Source organism: Pteropus medius, unplaced genomic scaffold (genome assembly GCF_902729225.1).
Source record: "Pteropus medius unplaced genomic scaffold, Ma_sr-lr_union100, whole genome shotgun sequence".
NCBI classification, from domain to species: domain Eukaryota; kingdom Metazoa; phylum Chordata; class Mammalia; order Chiroptera; family Pteropodidae; genus Pteropus; species Pteropus medius.
In genome coordinates, this window is record NW_024349797.1 from 13,196,209 (window position 1) to 13,221,814 (window position 25,606).

At 36.6% G+C, this 25,606-nt stretch overlaps 1 protein-coding gene across 2 annotated transcripts in view; it reads left to right on the forward strand.

Moving 5' to 3' along the window:
- The window catches only part of TTC8 (tetratricopeptide repeat domain 8), a 41,618-nt gene extending 16,483 nt beyond the window's left edge, over window positions 1-25,135 (forward strand). Inside the window, exons 6-14 of one of the 2 annotated variants that reach the window (XM_039883986.1) lie at window positions 1,541-1,585; window positions 5,845-5,930; window positions 9,785-9,872; window positions 12,070-12,180; window positions 17,024-17,163; window positions 18,515-18,689; window positions 19,303-19,425; window positions 22,486-22,569; window positions 24,506-25,135. In XM_039883986.1, the coding sequence (XP_039739920.1) occupies window positions 1,541-1,585; window positions 5,845-5,930; window positions 9,785-9,872; window positions 12,070-12,180; window positions 17,024-17,163; window positions 18,515-18,689; window positions 19,303-19,425; window positions 22,486-22,569; window positions 24,506-24,622 (969 nt within the window). In that variant the 3' untranslated portion in view covers window positions 24,623-25,135. The remainder of the gene's footprint in view (window positions 1-1,540; window positions 1,586-5,844; window positions 5,931-9,784; window positions 9,873-12,069; window positions 12,181-17,023; window positions 17,164-18,514; window positions 18,690-19,302; window positions 19,426-22,485; window positions 22,570-24,505) is intronic. The other variant, XM_039883988.1, reaches the window with a different exon arrangement.
- Window positions 25,136-25,606: the final 471 nt, after the last annotated feature.

Here is a 25,606-nt window from a genome sequence, read left to right on the forward strand (position 1 = left end):
ACTTTATGTTACAAAGTAATGTTAGAAGTATTATCATAATAATGTTGTAAGGAGTGGATAAAAATTTGTGAAGGAGAGGCCATATTTTGATTGAAATGGAAACATTTAATTATTCTAATATGTAAAATTCCTCTTAGTCTTGAGTTAAGGAAAGTCAATCAGAAATAAAGTATATACAGAATACCATTATTATAGGAAACTCTTTTCTCCTTACAAAGAACAGTAAATTATAACAAAGAAAGCAGATATGCAGCATTGTCTTCGGGAAATGAAGCTTAGGTCATCTATATGTGTGTGTATTTCTTTTTTTTTTTCAGCTTGGACTGTTCTCAGAAAAATAATTTTCTATTCTGTAGTGTTTTAGGACTGTCAAAAAGAAGATAAAAAATATGTACTCCTTCTAATTAGTAATTAATCAGGCTTGTCAGTAAGGATTACTCAAGCTAGACAGTGGCAAGCTAACTACATTAGTAATTCTAACTATTCAAAGATTAAATGCTCCTTTAAATTAAAGAGAAAGTAAGTGAATATGACAGGGAGGGAGGGAGGGAAGAAAGGAGAGAGAGAGAGGAGGAGAGAGAGGAGGAGGAAGGAAGGGTGTTTATGACCTTTCCAGTATTAAAAAACTTGATGGTGAGCATGGAATAATGCAGAGCCAGGAGCACTTGTCTTCTGGAAACTGGTTTAAGCCTAGCTCGGTTTTTTAGGAGTAATCTTTGTGAATTCTGTACTTGAGTGCTGTACTCCTTCTTAATCTTGGTTCTAATGGCATTTAACATATTTACTAAATATCACACACTCTAGGAAAAATGTAAATGGACACCGGCCATACAGACTTGACATTTAAATCAGAAGTAGATGTCTTACTTGACAGCAGTCCAGTCAACTTCATTTAGCAAAATCATAAAGCTTTACTTATTTCTCTTTCCTTTATGAGAGTGGAGTATTAAAACCAACCCGTATAGGGTATCTGATTCCCTACTTTTTTAGGCCATCTACTTAAGGTGGCTGGATGGCTGGTTGATACCAGTGCTGTTTTCTAACCAAGGAGTGCGGTCAGAGGAGGCCTCTCCCTCAATTAAATCATGATGCAAAAGATGTCCCAGTTTATACTTAAACTCTACTTTGTTTTGGAAAGAACTTCCAGATTTTTCATGTTGAAAGTGTCATTATTAATATCCTAATCACTGTATAATATATATAAAGAGTGTAAAACATTGGGTGTGTCTGTTTTATGGCAATCCTAACGTTAGTCTTTTCATTGACTCTTTCCAATAAAATAGTATGTGTAATATGAAAAAATTATTCAATTACTTGAGCTTTCAAGTTTGTATTCTGTAAAAACAGGAAGCGGTTGTAAATAGCCATATTTTAAATGGGTGATTGTGACAATTGATGGGTAGACCTATTATTTATAAATCCTAAGCACTTTAGGGTAACATGGGATTTATGTCAAAATGGCCTTTGAGTTTTGATATAACAGTAAAGTGCTTTTGTTAAAATAAAATCTAATGTATTTTTGGCATTATTTTCTTCATAGGCTTTGTTTGAGTATATCTTTCATCATGAAAATGATGTTAAAACTGTAAGTTTTGAGTTCATGCTATTTTATTTTAAGTTTTCTGAATTGGGGGATTTAGATTCTGAAACGTTCTATTTCTTACCTTTCTTTATAAACAGATGAAATTATTAAAGACAAGAGAATTACTGATGCTTTGAAATCCACTGTCAGTTTCAATAGAAAAATTTATGTAAATATAGAAGTGGTAAGCACTGTGCCTGATCCATGAGTCACTATGAGTTTTATATTTTTATTCTTAGGAACAATGAGAGTCTTCATACACTAGAAACAAGCAAAATTGAGCACACTTTTTGACTCTTTTGAAATAGATTCTTATACTTCCTTAAATAACACTGTTCAGAAAATTAGTTTAAATACTTTCTTTTAGATATTTGCTCAATGAAGAAGTTAAAAAATTTAAACTAGCCAACAATAGAATATTTCACAGATTTGGTGGATTTACAAAGCAATCCCAAAGGAAAGTGACCTACTGATTCAAATACAGCTCTATGGATGGAGTGAATTGTCATACTCACATATTACAGATGATATTTTAAATGGTATATTAATTTGGAAAACAACATGATAATATATAGCAGGTAGCTATAAAGATATTTGTTTGATTTCTCTAATTTCACTTCTCAAGAAATTTCATGAAAAAGTGAAGTGCTATATTTGCAAAGATGTTCATTGTAGCTTTAGTTGTAAACACAAAAAAAACCTGAAAAACAACTTAAATGTTCAGTGACAGAAGATGAATTTAGTAATTTATAATAAATTGCATGATGAGCTTTATGCAGTCTTTAAAAATTATAATTATAAAAACTAGGCAGAAACCTGAAAAGTGTTTATTTTATGATATTAAGCCAACTAAGTATACCATCTAGTATGTTGAATAGAATTATAACTCTAAAAAGATATATTTATGGTAGATACTAGAAGATGTTACTTAAAAATGAAAATAATAGTGTTATGAGGTTAAGATGTATTCATTCTACAAACATTTGTTGAATGCTTACATTATGCCAGCAGCTTGGATAACAACAGTAAATTAGAAAAGTTATACCTGATGGCACTAATGGAGATTAAGGCTAATTTTACTCCCTCCTCTCCCAAATTTCCAATAATAATGTTATTTTCATTTATAAATTTTCATTTATAAATTTAGCTATAAGTGAGGGGCAGTAATAAATTAAAATTCTTGTAATCATATCCTGCTTGTTATTTTCATCTGCTTACTCCCAAAACATGTATACTATTTTATAGAACATAAAATTAAGCAATTTGTTTTGTTTTTATCTAGTGAAAACCACAAATTGTTAGTTTCTCTGTTTTCTTTTTTATTCATTAGTTTAGTTTGTTGATTGATTTATTATTTGATTGGGTTATTTTTTAAACAAATAATTATCGAGTGCCATGAATTAGTTCTGTGACATGTGCCGGGGGTACTGAGTAGGACATTTGCCTTTGTCTATTTCTTACTGTCATGGGCTTCCCACATTATAGTTCTGTTATGGATCAGATCGTTCCATTAAAATACCATTTTAGATTTTATCACAAATGTTATTTTCTGAATGGAAGAAAGATTTAGCTAATGAACAGAAAACATGCATTTTTGATACCTTTTGTATGTTTTGCAACTTTAGCTGGAAAAGTGAAAAAGGAAATCTGTTTTTTAACATGCCAAGGAAATCAGACGTGCTTTTATATTAGTTACTTTGGATGGCCTCCAAATTTCTTTGTAAATGAATTATTTCACACAAATGTAGAGATTATTAGATAAATATAGAGAATACTGTAAAATGGTATTTAAATGTGAAGAAAATTCAAATTGGTCTTTTATGGAAAACTGTCCATCTTTGAGTTCTTAATACTTTTTCCATTTGTGGGGAGGCAATATTGACAAAACTAAAGTGGTGTGTGGGTTGGTCCTTCTGGAATCTTTATTTCCGTGCACTCCTTAATTTCATCATCTTGAAGTTGTCTCAACTATAACAATAGTGAAAGGATGACTTTTTTTAAATATTAGTAGTTTGAGCACTGTATGCTTAGGAAATTCATTGGGATGCTCAACTGGACATTTTCACAAACATCATGCAATCTGCCAAGGACTCTGCTTATGGACTTTTATAAATTTATGGCTTTTATTTATGACATTCTGAGCTTTGATTAATATCTAGATTCTAGATTCATTAACTTATTCGATGAACCTTAAATATAAGTATGTAGTCATTTATTTAAAAAAAGACCGGGAAAGACTTTAAAGAAATATAGATCTTCTGTCATCACTTTAAATATTTAAAATGTTAATATGAATCATATTACAGTGACAGTTTTGTTTGATACTTAACTTAGTTTCAACATAAATAAGAAACAAAGGATAGAATTTATTAAAACTACAAATAATTCTTGACAGCCTCTTAACAGCACAGCAACATAGCAGAACAACAGAGATGTGTAGGAAGGGGTGCTTGTCCTCAGCGAACTTCGGATCCATTTGAAATTGTCACAAATGGTTTTGCTTAGTGCGGCCTCAGTCTTTATATGAAGACTGATCATTAAAATGTATTTTTATATTTATTTTATATCAGTAATTCATACTACTTTCCTTAATTGGCTTAGCACAAATGTAGAGGTCTGACATAAAGGAAGACTTGTTTTGAGGACCATAGCTGCGAGCAAAATTAGCAGCCTATCATAAGCACTAAGTCTAACCTTTGAAAATTAGAAAATGTAAAAAAATTTAGAATGACGTATTATTCCAAATAACGGAAGTTTGTTACATTAAACCTGAGAGAGACTGATCTATTTGCTGGAAAAGTCTTTATAAAGATTGTTAAAATTAATATGTTCAGATATTTACAGTATATTCTTGAAAACATATTTTAATTGAAATATATGATTGAGAAAACATTTTTCTAGTATTTCTAGAGATCATGCTAATTGAAGTTAAACTTTTTTCCTCATATTTTTGGCCTCTATTTTTATTTCTGACTTGTGGAAAAAAGAAAAATAAGCATATGAAAGTTGCGTGTGTTTTGTTTTTAAGGTTCATAGCTTTCAAGTAGAGATGTCGATTTTTCAAGTCTATTAGAACCCCAGCAGAGTGACACCAGTTCTTTATAAAGAGTTTGCATATTTAGAAATCTCCCCTGGAGCAAGAGAAGATCGGGAACACAAAGAAATGTTATTAGTTTTGCAGTAGGAGATTGAAGGAACGATTCTGGCATTCATTTCAGAAAAGAATTAATATTAAGAAATGGACAATAATAGGAGATGCATTCCGAGATAACAGAACTGAAAATCTAAGAGTTACTTTATAACTGACTTGTTGGATATCATGATTATACTAACACTGTCTAAAGAATAAAAGTGTTTCAACCTTGAGAAAAAGAATAACTTTATAAAAAAATCAGAATTCTCTTTTTACAATAACCTACATTTTTTATTCAGCAAATCGTTACATGAGCTTCAAATTTCTATGAGCTTTACATGTGTGTAAAGATTGATTTGCTTTTCTCTTTGTCTCAATTGTTTCCACTTCTGCGTAAAATTCTAATTTCTATTTAGTCATTTCTTTACAGATCTTTAATAAACACAAGAAGGAAGAAACTAGAAGGCATTAGAGAGATGGGATAAACACATGTAAATGTGAAAGCAATTAAGATTTTTTTTCAGTCTGCAGCAGAGGAAAATCTGACCCTTAGAATTACTGGAATATAAGGTGATGTCAGAATAGTGGAATGAAGGTTTTTGAAGATGGCAGTTACCCAAGTACCCCAGCTCCTTGTGCTCTTCTTCATGATCCTGTTTCCAAACCTTTCTACCTGTTTACTTGATCTTTTTCTATTTTGCTACATCTCTGTTTTAAAGTGGGGCCTGCAATTGGACCTGGCTAACATACCAAAGGCTTGACTGCCACTGACTGAGTCAAAGGCATTTTGAGCCAGTAGACAGTCAATACATGGTGGAGGGAGGGTAAAAGCTTTTGGATTTTTAAAATATCAATTTTGTGCCTTAAATATTAAAATTATAATCGGAGGTATTGTACATCTGCTTCCTTTTAATCAGTGTTTGCTTCTCATCTGCCTTCAGCACTCTGGTCTGGAACTGATTATTTAGGGAAAGTTGGTGGGGCCATCTGGAATCATGAGCAGCTTGAGTTTGTCTGATTTCTAATGTATGTCTTGATGGATGCTAACTCTGTGGTTTATTTCATTATTTATTGTTTCTGTTTATTGTTAGAAAAGAAAATCTTAACCTAAAATGACATGTTTTCAAAGGCTTTGGACTTGGCTGCCCTCTCCACAGAGCATTCTCAGTACAAGGACTGGTGGTGGAAAGTGCAGATTGGAAAATGTTACTACAGGTAAAATTTGGATGATTTGCGGAGGGCTTGGAATGGCAACATGGTTAAGAATCAGATCCGTCAAAGTTTAGGGGTGTGTGTGTGGATAGACTTCCTCATGAAGAAATGAGAACCGTGTCTTTGGCTCACTTGAAAAAGCAGTTACCTAATGGTCACATGGTGGTACTAAGAACTGACACCTTTTGGATAATAAAATTTTAGAGCTGGGAAGGGAAACTTTGAGACCATCAGGTGCAATACCCCTTTTCCGATGAGGAAGCTGAGGCCAGGGCGAGGCCGTGATTTGTTTGCATCAGGAACCTGTCATAACAGGCCCGGAACTGAAATCGAGTCTGTTGATTCCCGCTCAGCTCTTCTTGGCTCTCAAGTCATTATTTCCACTGTTGCCCCACGTGGGAAAGTGCTTTAGATTTAGGAGATGGCTTGTCCATACATCACATTCCCTCACTGAAATCTCACGGCACCTCGAGGAAGTTGGTATTATTAGGCCTTGTCCGGATGAGAAAAACAGAGCCTCAGAAAGATGAAGTGACTTGCCCAAATTCACATAGCGAGCAAGTGGCAGACCAAGAATTTGAGCTCAGCTTTTTGGTGCTTGTTCTTACTATTTGCACAATTCTGTAGTGTTTCTCTAGGTTCTGAATATTCTTACATTACTCCATTTCGTGTTTAAACACATTTTTTTAAGCAGATTGAGCGATCAGAAAAGTTGTTATTAATTTTATGAATATTATACAGCAGTCAGTCAGTAATGCAGACCTGAAACTCATTCCCTGATATTGAAATATGTTTGGAGCATTTGAAAAGTAGGGATAAATGAACAATTATATTTTATAAAGATAAATGTCTTAATATTCAAAAACAAGGTAGACCAATTACTGCGAGCATCCTTCAATACTTATAAACCTTAGTTTTCAGTCAAACACTGTGAGGAAAAGGAAATATATAAAGGGAGTAAAAAGGATACATTTTCTTCTGCTGTTGAAATTAAGACTGCTTTCCAATTAGATATTTCACATAGAGCTCTAAGTATTTTTTCCTACTGTTAGATTGAGGAAGCATTTTCTGCTAAAAGGTAATTTTAGACCATTAGAACATTAAACTCTTATGAATACAATTTCCGAAGACAACCTTGAAATCAGGAGTTTCTGAGCAAAACCTTCCGAAATCTTTAATATTTAAAGATAAGCACAAATTGGATTCCTCTGCCATCCATATAAGATGGCATTTAAATGAGTGCACTTTGTCATATCCTTCCTCTCAGTTCCTTCATAGTGTCTCATCTTTATTATGGACACAGCATTCGTTTATTCATTCGGTCATTCAGTCAGTAAAATATTTAATGAACAGCTACTCTGGCAGACACTGGTGTAACAGATATTTATTAGATAGTCCCTTCCTTCAAATGGTTTATAGTTGAATGAGGGCGAAAGTACAGCAAACAACTACGGGCATGGTTCCCATTATTACAGACGCAATTGCGGGAGCAGGGGGGAGCCCAGAGAAAGAGCTCCTAATTTCACCTGGAGAGGTCAAGGATGGTTACTAGACGATGTAGTCCCAATTGGCTTCTGTCTCTTTGCTCCCGATCCCTTAGTTCTACTGGTTCTTCCTCTGCAATCGCTCTCGCAGTTACTCCCTTACGACCCAGTCTCACCCTAACTCCCTCTTTCTGCCCGTCAGTGTCATTTGTTTGAATTGTGTCATTAGCTAGTTATCTGGGTTTTCTGCCTCCCATTTTTTTTTTTTTTATACTTCAGTCTTTCCTGTGTACTACTGTCACGGTAACTGTTGTGGAAAACCAGCTTTTTTTGGATTCTTGGGTTAATCTCCATCCCCTCTAGAATTAGGTCTGGATTTTAGGTGCAGAATTCTTGCCCTTATCTCAGATGGCACGTTTGCCTGTATCTGCACTTCTCTCCTTCCTTATTGTGTCCTTTCTCAGGTAAAGCAGAACGGCTCGGCATTCCCCTAACACGCTGTGTACTTTTCTGCCTGTGTACTTATGCCGATAGTTTGCTTCTATCTAAAATGTGCACCCGCCCTCTCCTCACCCGATCTAGCTGTCAGAATCTTGTCTGTCACTTCTTCCCGGCAACTGTCTTGGTTCATTCCTCCTCTGTGCTCTCAAAGCACTTTTCCCCTCGCTGCATAATGCTAAATTTATCTGTGAGCATGTTTTATTTCAGTCTTTACTGGTGCCTTCAGGACATGGTTGTTATCTGCATTTTTGCGTCTCCTCACCATCATGAAATGTGCATGCGGGTGGTGCTTGGCAGTATTCATGGAATTAAATTGGAGAGAAAAAAGTTGGCAGTTGGTGGGGATTATCTCTGGACTCTGACTCTGATATTGGCCTGTGTTCATGAACTTGACTGATGTTTTCATTATTCCTAGATTTCCTTTATACCTGGCCTGCTCCATTTCCTTTGCACCCAAACCCATGTGGTAAATTCCTTTCTGATAGCACTAGAAGAAATGATCTCTTGAGGATGCAATAATAAAAAAACACATATGACCCATCCTTCCTCCCTTTCTTTCTTTTCAGCTAGCTCAGTAGCTCTGCTTGCTTTTTTTTTTCTAATTTGTTCATCTTTCCATCTCCATTATTAAAAAAAAATCTATTTCTGTTTTTATATTTTTGTTTTATATGTGTCTTTTTGTTACAACTCTTTTAAATCATTTTTAGAGACAACTTATTAGATAAAAATATACAGATTCTGGTGGATAATTAGGTGTGCATGGAATTTAGTGCCTGAACTTCGGCCATGTTTTTAAGACTCACGTGTTCAGTTGGGGTTATGTACGTACATGTGCTGTGTTCCAGAACTTTTAGAGTTCTTTGATAACATTTTATCAATACTCCTTATAGAAGTTGTGGGACTTTTGAAGAGGTGGGGGCTTCTGCCACATCACACCCCCTCTAACTTTAGGCCGGGTTTTTTGGGGATCACTTTTAACCTCCTTAATCCCATGTCTTTCAACAGCTTTTTGAGTATAGCCACACCAATACTTGAGGCTTTGGTTAGGAAAAATGATCGAAGCTGTTTTTTTCAAGCCTTTAAATGAAAGTAACACAGTGGAACATACTGGGTACTGTCCTGACTTTATTTCACGAACTAAAAGCGTTATTATAAAGTGCCTCAGTAGCTCTGAGATGGCTGGAGATGAGTCATCGTGAGAGAGCCCAACAGATCTACCAAGGACGGGCTGAAGCGTGCTTCGGTGATTGATTTACTGATGACAGAATGGTCCCTGGGCAGAGGAGATGGCTGCTGACGTCAGGACAGTTATAGTTAGGCAAGGAACAAATCTCAGATTCATAGACTAGGGTAATCTGTATCAGATTAAGAAAGTAAAATGTTTCTAGAATAATAAAACGATAGAGCTATGTACTCAAGTAGCAGTTACAACTTAACATCAAAATTATTTAAAGAACGGCTTTAAAAATGGGGTTTTATCTCAGCGCAGAAGGTGTTTTCCAAGAAATGTCATCCTTTAATTTTTCCAGTAAAATAGAGACTCTAAGGATTTATTCAGGTCACTTGCCATAGGTCCAGCCGATCATAAGCTTTTTGGGTGGTGAACTGGTGTGACCTGGCTCACTGGCAGCTATTAGTCCTGCTGCGATTACTAGATCGCCAACAGACTTTACTCAGCATTTGACTATTGGATAGACAGTGAATATAGGAAATAGGCACCTTTTGCTAAACTATGTAAACACACATGTTAATATATGTGTCTTTGGTACTCTTACAGATGTAATTTTTCTCTTCATATCCTCAGGTCATGAATAAATGCCATAGTATTTATTTTTAATTTGCATGTCTAATTTTTTTAATGGCTGTTCTTAGGTTAGGAATGTATCGTGAAGCAGAAAAACAGTTTAAATCAGCCCTGAAGCAGCAGGATATGGTAGATACATTTCTCTACTTGGCAAAAGTAAGTAAGTATTCTCAATTTTGAGTGAAATCTGTCTTCTCGGAATAAGTGTTTAAATTCCAGCCAGTGCATGGGGTGAGCTGCCAGCTTCTTCAGGAATATTTTGGCAAGTTAATGTGTTCAGATTTAACTGATTTTTCTTTTTAGCAAGGGGAAAAGTGAGACCATATGGAGAATAACTGTTTCAGGAGAAATTGATTGCCGTGAAAAATAAGAAGACCCCTTTGAAAGATTGCCCATTTGAGCAGAAGAAAATACCTCAGGCTTACCATACCCATGGGTAGCAGGCCCCAGAGAGGCCCTCTTTTTTAATAACACACTTGTCTCCCACCTAAGCAGACTGTAGAGAACAGGGCTTGTTTTTATGGAGGTCCTTTATTACTTGGCTCTGCCATAAGAACAAAAACAATATTTCCCCCTTTATTGAACACCTACTCAGCTTAAGGTATTGTAGCGAGTCTATTCCATAAGCAGTTTAACCCTCATAGCAACCATGCTAGGTAGGTTTTAATACTTCCTTTGTACTCTCAAGGAAAAGGAGACATAAAGAGGGTAAGATTTTCAGAGTCACTCGGCTGTTCAGACCCAACGTCCAAACCCAGGACTTTCTGATTCCAGAGCCTATACACTGCCTCATATGCCACCCACGGCCACAACAGAGCTGAAGGGCCGCCTCGAATTTTCAGCATTGGGATAAAGTTACTTCTTAACCCTCACCAAAGAAACATTTGATGAAATGGTGGTTATGACGTCATCTTACTGTATTTTTAAGATTGTTTAAAATTAAAAAGTGTTGTAAAGGTTGAAAGAAGACGAGCTGTAAAAGGAAGTGCTGCTCCTTTATAAATGTTATGAAAATCAGCACACTGAAGGGATACAAAATGAAAATTATGCTCTATAAGCTTGCTGTGCTAATCTTAGTATGCATACAGGGGTTTTCAAAAATGTCTGAAACTATCTGGTCTCTAAATTTATCTCCTGGACATTATACATTAAACTTAAATTCTTAGAGAAGATTCTAAGTATCACAGTAGACTTTTTAACTTTTCCGACAGCTTGAAATTAAAATTCAGGTCACACTATTGGCTGTTGTCTTAATTGTTAATCATTTGCCACATGGTTAAAAAATGTACTTTTAATTTTAATTATTGTTAAATACATGGTGTGACCTATGTTCCCATAACTTGATTTATTGAAATCTATTATTGCCTACATGACTGTATAGCGGTGAAATTTACTTACTTTATTTAATATATGAAGGAGTGTTTGTTAAGTAATCAAGATTTCAGGAAAAACATTATTTCTTAAAATTTTAGATAGTTAATTAAAAATTATATTAAATATTTTTAATTAGCATATCAAATTGTATTATTTATTATATTTTTAAAAAAACGTTCAGAAGGTAAAAATTGAAAAGTTTTCACCCATATCTCATCCTCTAGTCTCAGGCTTTAGCAATAAACACTATAAACAGTTTTCCCTGTGTCCATTTAGGCCTTCTTCAAAGCACAATCAAGCTAACTGTATAGGAAGAAATAGAGGCTCCATGATCATGAAGAAATAAAAATGTCATAATCTTAGGTTTCTATACATGTAATAATTCTCTTATTTTAGAGATTCCTCTTAAGTGTGTGGGTTATTCAGGTGAATGTCCTCATTGCTAACTAAGTGGGGGCCATCAAGTGCTAACTCTCTCAACTCCCCGACCCCCGACCTCACAAATCTGTTTCCTGTCTTGTTTCTGAGGGTCCTTTTCCGAAACCACCCTCTCCCCAAGCTCTCCCATGCTGCCCTTTCTCAGATCTGTTCCATGGGTCGTCTCCTCTTCATGCTGCATGCTCAACATCAGTCTCATAATTGATTCCTTAACGCCAGCTTTTAGACATATTCATGTCTGTTCTATCCTAAAAAAGATTTACCCTTGATCCTGTCTTGTCTAGTTACTGGTCAGCCTCTGTGACAATAGTAAGCCCACAGTAAGCATGTATTGAAGGAGTAACTGAACGAATGCTTCATATATAACATGGGAGATCAAACTATAACATCATTATTGGATCTTAATCCTACACAATGTGAAAACATTTATTATAATATCTAGGAGATAATTTGTTACTAAGCAGTAACTATAAACTTGTCGTAACAAATACTATATTACTTTAAGAACCAGTACTTTTACTGAAATATATCTTGGCTTTAGGTTTACATCTCATTGGATCAACCTGTGACTGCTTTAAATCTTTTCAAACAAGGCTTAGATAAGTTTCCAGGAGAAGTGACCCTACTTTGTGGAATTGCCAGGATCTATGAGGTAAGGTTCACAGTATTCAAAACGCCCACGTGAAATTAAGACTGTGCTTCTTAAGGAAGCCTGGGGGTACCAGCAAGTAGAACAATTTATAAAACTATGATTGGTGGCTTATAGTTTACCAACAGAATAAGAGATTTTAGTGTAAATGTTTAGTTAAGCTGAGTTTTTATTATGAAATATTTCAGACGTCTAGAAGAGTATAGAAAATGGTATGGGATAGGGAGTTAGTGTCCCCTATAGATAGCTAGTTGTCCCAGTACATTGATCGCCCTTTTCCCAAGGTCTAGAATGCCAAATATAATTTTTTTTCTGTATATGGTAGATATGTTTGGGTGCCTTCTCTTCTCTTGGTCTGTTTGTCGCACTGCATACCAATATCACACCATCTTAATTACTGTAGTCTTATAAAACTTACTGTTTGGTAGGGCACTTTTTCATCGTCATCAGGAATGTCTTGGCCGTTTTGGACTTTTGCTAATTCTTATACATTTTAGTCATGTTGTCAAATTCCATAAAAAGCCCCGTTGAGATGTCTTCCATGCTGCCTAATACTTTCAGCTTTACAATAATTTCTGATACCACGTTGGGCAAATTCTACCAGCTTTTCTTCTTCACAGTTGGTTATTCTTGGCCCTTTGCTCTTCCATACTGATTTTAGGATTGACTGGTCAAGAACCATTAAAAAGATAGCCCTGCAGGGGTATTGTTCGGAACTGAATTGAATATATAAATTGGGGAGGTGGGTGGCATGCCTCTGAATCATGATATAACTTTCCATTTATTTAGATCTTCATTTTTTTCAACAAATATTTTGTAACTATCTCTATAAAGGTGTTTTGTTGAAGGTCCCCAAAACTACCCTGAGGTTCAGTGATTTATTAGAAAGATACAAAGCAAAGGGAAAAGGCACATGGGTCAAAGTTCAAAGGAAACCAGGCACAAATTCCCAAGAATGCTCCCCCGGTGGCGTCACATAGGACACACTTAATTTTTTCAACAACAAGTTATGACCATGTGTGTGAAGCATTATCTGTCAGGGAAGCCCGTTAGAGACTTGGTATACAAGGTTATTATTGGGGGCTGGACATATAGGCACCCTCTGCCTATCATGTACCAAAATCCCAGACTCTAAGAAGCACAGTAGGTGTTCAGCATAAACCACATTGTTAGTACAAACAGCTTAGGTGCAGTGAGCCACTCCCATCATTTGGGGAAAATTTTATATCAGTGTAGGGAACCATCCAAGTTCTCAGATGCCATCTAAGGGCCAAGCTTGCAAGCCAGCCTTTCTGGGAATAAGAGTCTTGGACCTGCTATGTTTTCTGCACAGATGTATTCCTACATACAATATTAATGGAATCCTTTTTTTGTATTTTCTATTTGATTATTTCTGGTTAGTAGAAATGCATTAATTTTTAAAAGTTGATTTGATACTAGCACCTGGCAACATACTCTTTAAATTTTAATTCTTTATCCACAGATTCCCTTAAATTTTCTAAGTAATAAAATAATAATCAGCTGCAAATACAGTTTCATTTCCTCATTTCAATTATTTTTAGCACTTTTTAAAATATTGTTTGTTTAGGACTTCCAATACAATATTTAAAAGAAGGATCTCTGTTCTCTCTTAAATTTCTTGAAATGCTAGGTATGATATTTTAAAAGTTGTTTTATTAGAAAAAGAATGGAAACTATTAATTGTTACTATATCTGGGCAGTACTATGTGAATGATTTTTATTTTCTTTATATTTTCAATATTTTCCAGATTTTCTGTAATGAACATGCATTACTTTAAAAATGAAAAACTATTATTTTTGAATTGTCTAGAGATATTGTTTCCTTTTTTGAAATATAATTTTGATAAACATGTAAATAGAAGACTTCGATCAATAAAAATACTGTATCAGTATGTGTATCTTTACTCATGTGACCCCAAATTGAACATGAACAGAATTTTGACCAAAAAGCTTAGAAAGGAAGAAAATAAACTAGCTTTTGAAAGCAGTGACATTCATGCACAGCGGCCACTATTCTGATGCCACCAGAGCTCTCTGACCTTCCTGCTCTGCCTTCTGCACATTTCAGTCCTTCTGCCCTTCTTTCTTAGGCAGGAAGTGCTAGCAGGAAGAGTTAGAGAGTGAGGGTGTGCCGTCGTTAACACGAGGTGGCTGGTCAGGAGAATTCCTTCTGAGCCTCTGTCACAGTCACAGTTGCTGCGCGTGGGGTAGGGAGCGCAACCTGGAGCGGATCCTGTAATCAGCTATTTTCTTCCTTTCCTCGCTTTGATTTGTCCAGGACTTGGAGGAACATATCCTTTTATAAGTGTGCAGGGGCAGGCTTTGTGAGAAAAGCAGCATTGAGTTCAATGCTCGAAGGAGCAGAAGAGTAGAGAGGAAAGCATCCTAGTTGTGGGGGTAATGCCATGCAAATAGGGCGATCGGGGACTAAGCCGACTTGAAAAAGTCAGATGCAGTATTTCCCCTTGAATTAACATAATTAATTTTCCTTAGGGCAAAGTTTACCACATTTTGCCGATGTATTCTCCTTCTCTTTAAGAGTCAATGGATTTAGAGTTGGTTAGTAAGTTTGTTCCCTAGCATTGCAGCCTACACTACATGTGCCTTTAGAGATTTTTGTGTGTACATCATACTTTTCTCTTACGTTCTTTTCTTTTTATTTATTACTTTCATTTTGGTCTCGTCTCTTTTAAATGTTTCTTATTTAAAAACGAACATGCTGCGCTGCCTGTTGTTCATTACTTGTTTTGTACAGAAACTTGTTTAAAATGATTTATCCTTTATTTGGTGGTGGTTTTAATTTTTCTTGAGGCATTTTGTTTATCCCTTCGAAAGGCAGGCCTTTATTTGAATTGTTCTTGGTTAAGAGGTGTTTGAAATAAGAAACGTTAACCTAGGAAACATTATGCCAGTGGTCCTCGAACCTTACCATGTCTAAAAGTGACTCTGGGAGTGTGAGAAGTACGGCCCATCCTCTGCTGACTGAATCAGACATCCTGGAAGGTGGGATGTGGGCATTCTTGTGTTTAACCAGCCCACTAGGTGATTCTGAACTTAAAAAAAAAAATTTAGTTTGTTTTTTTTTTTTAGCTATAAGTAATGAATAAAAAAGTCTCTTCTCCTAAGAAGCTAAATCCTGGACTTTGAATAAGAATTTCAGATATAATATATGTGAAAAAAATATATAAAGCATGAATTTGGATCAGCCTATGAATATTTCATTGAGGTTTTATTGGACTAATAAATAACACCCCAGTTTCTCATTCCAAGTTGAGAACCAACTGAGAGATAGATATAAGATACAGACAGATGGAGGATAAACCATTAACTTTATTACTGATAAAAGCAGAATTAGGGCATGTGGTGACCCCATGGACTTCATAGTATTCTCCCTCTGAGTTAGACAGACTAATCCACCCTGTCACAGCCACGACTGTGTGACCTGCAGACTTTTCCACCTGGAAGAGCTTGCTCCACGTGGCAGGGCAGAAAGTGTGGGCACCTTACAGGCAGGTTGCCTTCCAGAATGATCCAGAGGGCCTGAGACAGGCTTGCTCTGTTTTCCTCATGGAGGAAAGGCCCCGAATATCATTCTAATATCAACATTTCTCCAAGTGTGGTCCAGGGATTCCTGGGGGTCTCTGAAACCTTTCTCACGGGCTTCCCAAGGTCAAAAGTATTTTCCTAATACTAGCATTGTTAAGATTGGTGATAATATTAATAGCTGTAATATTTTTGATATCGAATAATGAAATGCATTTATCTCTGTAATGACTCCTCATTTTTGCTGTGAACCTAATAGTGCTTAAAAAAAAAAAAGTCCATGGAGATAAAAAAAAAAATTCCGTGTCGTAAAAAGCATTGTGTGGTACTTCTTATAATCGGTGGAGTCCCTTAGATTTGTTGAAATATGTTAGGATTAAAATCTAACCAAAAATATGAGTCCTCATGTGACAAGAACATGTGATCGGTTCACATACTAAGTGCCACGTAAGCTGAGAGTTAAATCAGGGCCATGTGAGGTGAGGGCATGAGGGAAATTTTTGTGAAGAATGAGGAGCTCAAACTGGCCTTGGAGGTAGATTTGAAGTACATAGCATTCGTTAATAACATAAATGCATTTACCTGTGATTATCAGGGAGACTCCTGGTCTTCCTACTACCATTCTCCCCCGCTTTGGTGCATACCGTGCGTAACCACTGAGTTGTTCTTTAAAAATGTACACAGAGTCGCCTTACTCCTCTGCTCTCAACCCTCTAATGGCTTCCGCTCAATTTAGGAAAAGACCTGAAGTTCCCGCCGTGACTAACGAAGCCCCCGGCTCCCTCTGGGGTCTCCTTCCGTGCCAGTCTCCCTCTTTGCGGCCTCCCTCGCTTTCGTGTGGTTGTTGAACACACACGTGACAAGTGTGTTCCCACCTCAGGCTCTCGCGGTTGCTGTTCCTTCTGTCCAGATTTCGTTTCTCCAGATGTGTCCAAGTCTCAACACCCCACTTCATTCCAGCCTCGCCCTCGGTTCTGGCACCTCCTCCAGAGCCCTCCTGAGGCCGCCCCCTCCCTCTCTCCTTATTCTGCTCTGTTTTTCTTTACGTCACTTATCTTTGCCTGACATCACATCACATATTTATTTATTTGTTATCCCTACCGATGTAGGATAGCGACTTGATGTTTTTGTTCATATTGTGTCCCCAGGACCGAGAACAGAGTCTGGCACTTAGTATGCTCTTCATATACATTTATCGAATGAAGGAATGTAGACCATTTAGGAAAAAAAATTTCTTGGCAATATTAATAAAGTATTGCTCTTCTGTCTTGATGGAGAATAGGAAATGAACAATATTTCATCAGCAGCTGAATACTATAAAGAAGTCTTGAAACAGGACAATACCCACGTGGAAGCCATCGCGTGCATTGGGAGCAACCACTTTTATTCTGACCAACCAGAAATAGCGCTTCGGTTTTACAGGTGTGCTTTATCTTCAACTTCTAGAACCACTTTCCCGTGAAATTGTGGGGAAATGATAATAAAGATGGAATGAAACTGCAGAAAAGTAATGTATAGGCCATGTCTATATGAGACTAAAACTTTAAACAACCAGATGTTTTATGAACAATAAAGTGACATCTAATAATTTGGAATTGCACAAATATTTGGCTTTTCGTAGAAACTCACCCGGATAATCGACTGACCATGTCGTTGTGTGAAGTAGCCATTCTGTCACTGACCAATAACAGTTTAATAGTTACTAGAAGTACTTCTCACCATCGCTGCCTTCATTAATACCACTGTATATAATATAAAGACCCCGAAGCTGAAATAGTGATGAGGTTTGCAAAGAGCTGTGAGCCCCAGGTTCTTTCTGAGCCCTGGCGAGGACCTGAAATAGGATCCTCTGTTTTGTAAAGTATTGCCAACTCTTGTTCAGATAATTCTTCAGTCTAAATAAGTTCTATTCTCTGCTTCTCTTTTGGGCATATACTTATTTCATCCTACAGATGGTTTCAGATTAATTTTTAAATTTCGATTTCCTTTTCAGCCCTCAGGTAATGTACAAGGAGATAACTGGCAGCTGATAACAGTTCTTTCCAAATTTATGTTGCAAGCATAAAACATGATAATATAAATGCTGTCTTGTCACATGCAGCGGACCCTGCTCCTCTGTCCCAAAAGTGGGTCATGGGTTTGTTCCTCAGGGCAGCTGGGGTGGATTTCATTTGCTTATTTAAACTCTTATCCTTTGTTGTTTGGGATTAATGATGCGTAGAAGCAAAATGGGCTTCTCAAGCTGCAGCATGGAAAGCTAAGTGGGTAACAGAGTGGTCCACTGCTTCGGTGGAAGCTCATTAAAGGTCATTAGATGCTGCTATCCCCCAAAACACAGATAACCGAAAACAGGACCCAACTCAGCTGAAAACTTGGAAGTAAATGCTAAACACAGTCCTCAAATTAGATTAGAAGGTCTTCGGAATTTATTTATGGGCACCAAAGCTTTATGAAGCAAAAATATGTGGGTTTTACTTTATGTGACTATTTCTTATTTTGGTTTTCTAGCAAAGTTTTTGGGGGAGAAAACTTATACGTGGTTTATGACTTTGCCTCTGGATGTGTTTCCCACTATTAGTACCATTAAAAAAGACATGCTTATGTATTTACTTCAACACTTTTTTCCATTTACTGTATATTTCTATTTATATTCTTTGGGGGTATTAAAAATTATAAAATGAATTCATTTCTAACTTTGTAAAAAATATATATATGCCTTAATGTTTATAATGTTAGTCTGACATCAAAATCTGTGTGCTCTTTTTCCAAAAAGGCGACTCCTGCAGATGGGTGTTTATAACTGCCAGCTTTTTAACAATCTGGGGCTCTGCTGCTTCTATGCCCAGCAGTATGATATGACTCTGACCTCGTTTGAACGTGCCCTTTCTCTGGCTGAAAATGAAGAGGAGGCAGCTGACGTCTGGTACAACTTGGGGCATGTCGCTGTGGTATGTTGCTTCTCTAATATAATTTTTGTTGTAGACAAGGCAGCCACAAGTTAGTTTTAAGACATTTTCAGGTATTATAAATTCAGGTTTGGTTATAGGCTTATGTAGGAATTTAGATATTTCTAGAAGTCATCATAACTCATTTTATAGTCCCAGGTTAAATCTTCTTACATACAATTCATACTAAGCAAAATAAGTCAGTCAGAAAAAATTGAGGACCGTATGATTTCACTCATATGTGGGATATAAAACTGAAAGCAACAAACAAACAAGGCAAACAGAAACTCATAAACACAGACAAGTTTAGTGGTTCCCAAAGGGAAGGGGGTCAGAGGGAAGTGGATATGGGTTACAGGGGTCAAATATATGGTGACAGAAGGAGATTCGTCTTTGGGTTGTGAATTATATAAAGATGATGTATTAAATTGTACACTTGAAACCTATATAATTTTATTAACCTATGTCACCCCAATAAATTTAATTAAAAAACAAAAACCATTCGCACTTGCCTCCACTGATTGATACTTTTGGCTTTTCCTGTGGTACTAGAAAAAGTTTATATGAAGAAAGATGGAAGGAGCTGGCTGCGTGAATATGTGCTTTTCTTCTGCAGGGAACGGGAGATACGAATCTGGCGCATCAGTGCTTCAGGCTGGCTCTGGCCAACAACAACAGCCACGCGGAGGCCTACAACAACCTGGCGGTGCTGGAGGTGCGAAAGGGCCACGCGGAGCAGGTCGGTGCGCTCCCGCTCGGTGGGCAGGCCACGTCCTTCAGAGAAAAGCTGTCACGTGTAGCATCTTTACACGTTCTAATATAACTGAGCTGTAAAATCTGACCAGTCTGGGTTTGAATCCAGCTCGTGTTAGTGATATGACCTCGGACAAGTTACTTAACCTTTCCGTATCTAAAACAGAACACTTGGTTTTATTTGGACACATCTGCAGGTGTTAGTGAACTGTTCCACCGTTCACAGCTCCCTGCCCCGCCCCACCAGCCAAAATCCTAGGAGCCACCTTCAAAACCTCTTTTTTCCGACTGCCCCTCCTTGCCGCCCCACGTCCGCATCACGTTTGGCCAGCCCTGTCAGCCCTGCGTCCGAGCCGCGTCCTGGACCAGGCCGCGGCCTTCCCCAGACTGCTCTGGTCTCTCGCCTGGACTGCTGTGACCCTCCTTGCCGGTCTTTCTGTTTCCACTTAAATCAGCAAGTGAGTGCGCCCTGTAATACACCCTCCTCCGAACAGCCGAAGGGATTTTTTTTTAAAAAAACACAAGATTATTTTATTGCTATTTTGCTTAGCATCCTCTGAAGGCTTTCTCTTTTTACTGGGAATAAAATCTGGAGTTCAGACCGTGGCCTAGAAGGCCGCATGGCACCCGGCCTCCCGCCCCTTCTCAGAGCAAGTCTTTTGCCAGCACAGTGCACCCACCCACCTCCCCCGCTCCCCGACCCCGAATCCACAGTTTCATGTTCCTCGGTTTCAGTGGCCTGTGGTCAATCAGGCTTTTAAAATATTAAATGGAAAATTTCAGGACAATTTCAGAACAAAATTCAGAAAATTTGTGAACAATTCATAAATTTTAAGTCGTGCACCTTCCCGAGCAGCGTGATCTCGTGCCGTCAGGCTCCATCCGCCCGGACCGTGAATCGTCCCTTCTGCAGCGGATCCGCTGCGTGTTAGTCCCTCAGTGGCCGTCTCAGTTATCTGAAGGGCTGTCAGAGAGAGAGACCCCGTTTACATCACTTTTATTACAGTATATTATCATAATTGTTCTGTCTTACTATTATGTTGTTAATCTCTTACTCTGCCTAATGTGTAAATTAAACTTTATAGTAGGTACGGATGTATAGGAAAACACGTAATATATGTAGTGTTCGGTACTTTGGGCGGTTCCAGGCCTCCACGGGGGTCTTGGAACCGCATCCCCGGCGGATAAGGGGGGTGCCGTACTCCTTCCTGATGACTTCTAGATACGTCAGCCGCCTTGCTGCTCTGCAAACATGCAGTGCCTGTTCTTACTTTAAGGCCTTTGGAAGTTCTTCTTTCAGATCCTATAATGACTTTTCTTTTGGTCATTGAAGTCTTACCTTAAGTGCCACCTCCTTGGAAAGGCCGTCTATCACGTCTCCTACTATTTTTTTTTTCTTCACAATACTTATGATTATCAGATATTTTCATACTTATATGAAGAATGTCAGCAGTGTGAAAGTAGGGACCTTCTCTGTCTTAACTGCTATATTTTCAGCGCCGAAAACAGTTCCCAGCCCATAATAGGTGCTTAGTATTTGTGAAATGAATGGATGATATATAAAATGGGGGTATTAACAGTACCCAAAGATGTTTTTGTGAGGATTAGCAGACCATACATGTAATAGCATTTGGCGTAGTAGAAGCATAGTGTTGACTACATGGCAGATGCTTAATAAATTGTATTATTATAACAACTTATAAATGCCAAATACACAATGTCAGTGGCAATCAAGGGCAGATATTATTACATTCCAGAGTTGAGAGATGAACAGAGACCAGAGATAGGCAGGTAACCCCCCATGGTCACAGACATAGTGACAGGAAGCCAGGATGTTACCCTCCCACTTGGCCTCCTAAGCACAATGATAAACTTTTAACAAAACAAAGAAAGAAACATCATTGAGTATGGCCTTGATTTCACAAATTCCCCCAAAGTAAATGAATAAAATACAAAGATGGATTTATATTTCATAAACAGCTACTTTAAAATGGGAACTTGCTCTGTTGTGGAACGTCACCTATGTTTATAGGCAGCCAGTGCTTTTTGTGGTTTTCTCTGTTCCTATGTTAGTGAGTTTCTTTCCCTCTAACTTATTGTCACTTCTCTTGTATACAATTGACTTGAAATGTTTGGTGAAAGATTTCATAATACTGACCCCATTTTATTATAAATTATACCTCAATTTAAACAAAAAGAAAGCTAATTATAACACAAAAATTAATGTCCACCGACCTATATTTACTATCATTTTATTTTATATTTAAAAAAAGGTATATGAATTTGTCCTCAGGGTCACAGATAGAGGTTTTGAGTTTAGCTACAAGTTGGAAGGTTGTTCAGAAGTTTAGAATGCTGAGTTTGTGGTCTTAGCAATGAATGTATGAGCATCTCATGTCACTTAGTGGTCCCTGCAATGTACGATCCTTTGAGCCTACAGGGGACCAAAAAAAAATGATGTGAATTTTGGGTTTTTTTGTGTACTTTAGTGAGAACAGAAAGCTTGTCATTTTCAGTTGCATTCAATTGTCATTTTCAGGTCAGCATTGTAATAAATGCTTGCTCACTGTCATCCAGCATAAATCTAGGGGCTTTGAAATTTACCATGAATTTTTAGTTGTTTTTGTTGTTGCATTAGAGAACGGATGATTAGAAGCCCACTAAATCAATCAACAGCAACAAAAATTAGATTAATAGGACTTTTTTTTTTAGCATCGAGAGGATTATATTGAGTCGTATATCATGTCGAAGTATAAACTTTACAAGAACAGTGGTTCTCAAATAACTACATCTCTTCTAAGTTTTTCATTATTTTATTTTCTCCATATTTTGAAGCATTTTATTATTAATGTAATTTTGGCAAGATATAAGTAAGTAGTTGTATATCAGTAAGTTGTATTTCATGAGGAATGTCATCTGTATTTATCAGAGGATCGTGTTTATTAAGGTCCTGTCTTGAGTAAAGGATTCTTTTACAAAAAATAAAATCACAAATACAGTACTGATACACGCTTATGTATCTTTGGTTTTTCTTTTTTTCATACAGGCAAGAGCACTGTTACAGACTGCGTCATCTCTAGCACCCCATATGTATGAGCCACATTTTAATTTTGCAACAGTCTCTGACAAGGTATTCTCTTTCATTATTAATTTATCATCTGATCTGTTTCTCTTTTTTACTTGATTTTTAAAAAAGTATAGATAAGTAAGGAAATTCTAACCATAACTTCCTGAAAGAAACACAATTATCATATACACAGATGTCTTCCCTTGAAGGGACAGTCTAATAAACTTTAAAGAACTTTATCACTGACCATTGACTAAACTTAGCACCATTATAGATTGCAGAAGAGTTACTTTATGTTTTTAAATATGACATTTAGTCATTGAAAAAATACTCATTAATTGACTCCTGGTTTAGGAAGGATTTCATACTTGGCTTTTACATCAAGGAATTCTTGTATATTATTTATGGATCATATTGTCACCAAGTCTCTGGCATGATTGCTATAAAATTAAGAATACTAGTGAAACCTATTTTAGCTATAAACAATATGGGTAAAATGCATCTGCTAATACTGTGTTACAAGTCAGTTAACATCCAAGAGCTAAAAGGAATCATGTGCCATTTTTAATAATAAGAAGAAAAATAGAAGTCATTTGATAACTAACTTTTGCTTAGAAACCTTCCTTTAACATGGAAGGTGAGTTTTGAGGATAAAGAGATGGCGAAAAATGTTTGCTGATGTGAAGACTTTTTCTTACAGACCAAAAGACATTATAGAATATGTCATTTTCATAGTGTGAACACGAAGCCATCCACACTCCCATTTCTGTTTTGAAAATGAGCTGTCATTCATAAATTGTAATTTGCGAGTGCTTGTTAAGGGCCAGCCACTGCCCCAGGTGCTCTACACACCTCTGATTCTCCCAACAACCCTGCAGTAGCGATATCCCTTACCTTCCTTACGCATTTTTTTGTATACCTGATGTTTTGTTTATTGCGCCTCAGCTGTGTACCAGACAGTGTTACAGGTACGGAATGAATAAAACAGACAAAAACCTCTACCTCATGTGGCTTACATTCTAATGGAACCCAAGGCTTAGAGAACTTAAAAGACTTTCCTAGAGTCCCAGTGGCAGGTGCAGAATTCACACCAGCTCCCGAAGATGCCCACGTGTTTTCCACTGCACTGTGCCGCCACTTAGGCAAACCGCGAAGAGGCTCGATTACCGTCTTTCAAGAATATTACTGCATTTTAGTAATATCTAACTCGAATGAGAGATTTCTTTAAGCAAAAGGCTATACTTCCATTTGAGAAAATAACATGTCTAAAAGAAATGCTATGATCTAAATAAGGAAACTTATGTCTTTAAATACATATACATGTTTAAAAAACTACCAGAATTGAATTACCTAGGTTTCGTGTGTGTGTACACACCAAAAAGTGTTCTCTTTTTAGAAATGTATACATGGGTCGAGATACATTCAGATGGATTCAGATACTGTGTGTGTTTTTCTTTGGGACTGGACTCTAACATGTAGTGTATTGAAAAGCAGACCTTTTATAAACTTTTTAAACCAAATATTTTCCCCAACATTAATGTGCTAGCACCATTTAAAACCTCCCAGAGCATGTTTTCATATCTTAAATATAATAGTTGTAGCTTGAATTTCTGTCTCAGAGATAATAACCCTGATCAGAGTTTGTCTTTGTGATGGATTACACATACCTGTCCTAAGACTTTTCTAAACTACATAGAGCTGGCTGTTTTAGCATGCAAACGTTATTTTATTTTTATAATACTATCAGTGACAGGAAAAGAAAGCACTGGTTTATGAATTTATAACTAGATAGTTAGAGTGGAGCAGAAATTATTTATATAATTGTTTAATTTATTGAATTGTTACCTACATGAAAGGATTCTCGAAGTAGCATAATCAAGCAATTTACTGTTAAGAACGCTTTGAGTTTCTACAGTATGCAGAAAGAATGTCTTGTTTTGATTTCCTTAGTAATTTTTTCAGATCTCATTCTGTGGTCTTATTCTGGTATTTCTTACAGATTGGAGATCTACAGAGAAGCTATGTGGCTGCTCAGAAGTCTGAAGCAGCATTTCCAGATCATGTGGATACCCAGCATTTAATTAAACAATTAAAGCAGCACTTTGCTATGCTCTGATTGTTCCTTAGACCAAGTATATTCCTATCATGTGACATTATCTGAGGGAAGAAGTAGTCTGTTCGTACACATGTAATACAAACTTGTGCTTGGTATCAGTGAAGATGATATAAGGGAATTTAAACAAGAATGTATAATGAAAACTTTGTAATTTTATAATATTACAAAAGACAGGATTTTCAGCATTTGTAAGTAGATCATGAAGCCTTCTCCCACATTATATGGTAGATGTTTGTTTTTAATGTTTATAAAACATTTTCATGAATTTCCTCAAAATTTTATAAATGCACATTTTTAATGTCCTTAAGCTTGCCATTAGCTATCATTAAGAGCTCTGAAATCTGCCTTTAAAGTTGCATTTAGTGGCTAAAAGTATGTATGTTTATCTTAACTAGAAACTTTCTTCAAAGCTTAAAAATTGTATTTAAAGCTATATTTCAAATGCTTTGTAAGGCACTGTACGTTTTCTTATATATTAGGCTTTAAAATAAATCAGTGTGTAAAACACCATCATTCTGTTATTTTTCGTGAGTTTTATTTCAGGCATCTCGGATAAAATAAGTCCAGTGATCTTTAAATTAAATTATTATTTAAATTTTATTTGAAATGATGTAACATCTATTGGATTTTTCTTGAGAAGCCATTTATGGGCTATCACATTGTTAATATAAGAATAACAGGATGAGAAATGGAGTGACAAGCCAGGAGACCCACCTGTGGTCAGGCCCCGGAAGGTTGGGCTAGATCCCAATAGTTCCGTACATTGTAAAATCCTAGAAAGGTTCCGGAACTCTCATTGAAGTATTCATACAAGGAAATGTGTGAAAGGGACAGGGCTACTTGAACTCATAGTTTGGACTTTGGGGACTATGTTATTTTTCATTTTTTTAACTTCATGAAAACTATTTTACAGATACTAATTTGTTTCTGTTCAGATTTGTGTAACTAGTACTACTTAGCTAACAGAACAAAAAAATGTGAATT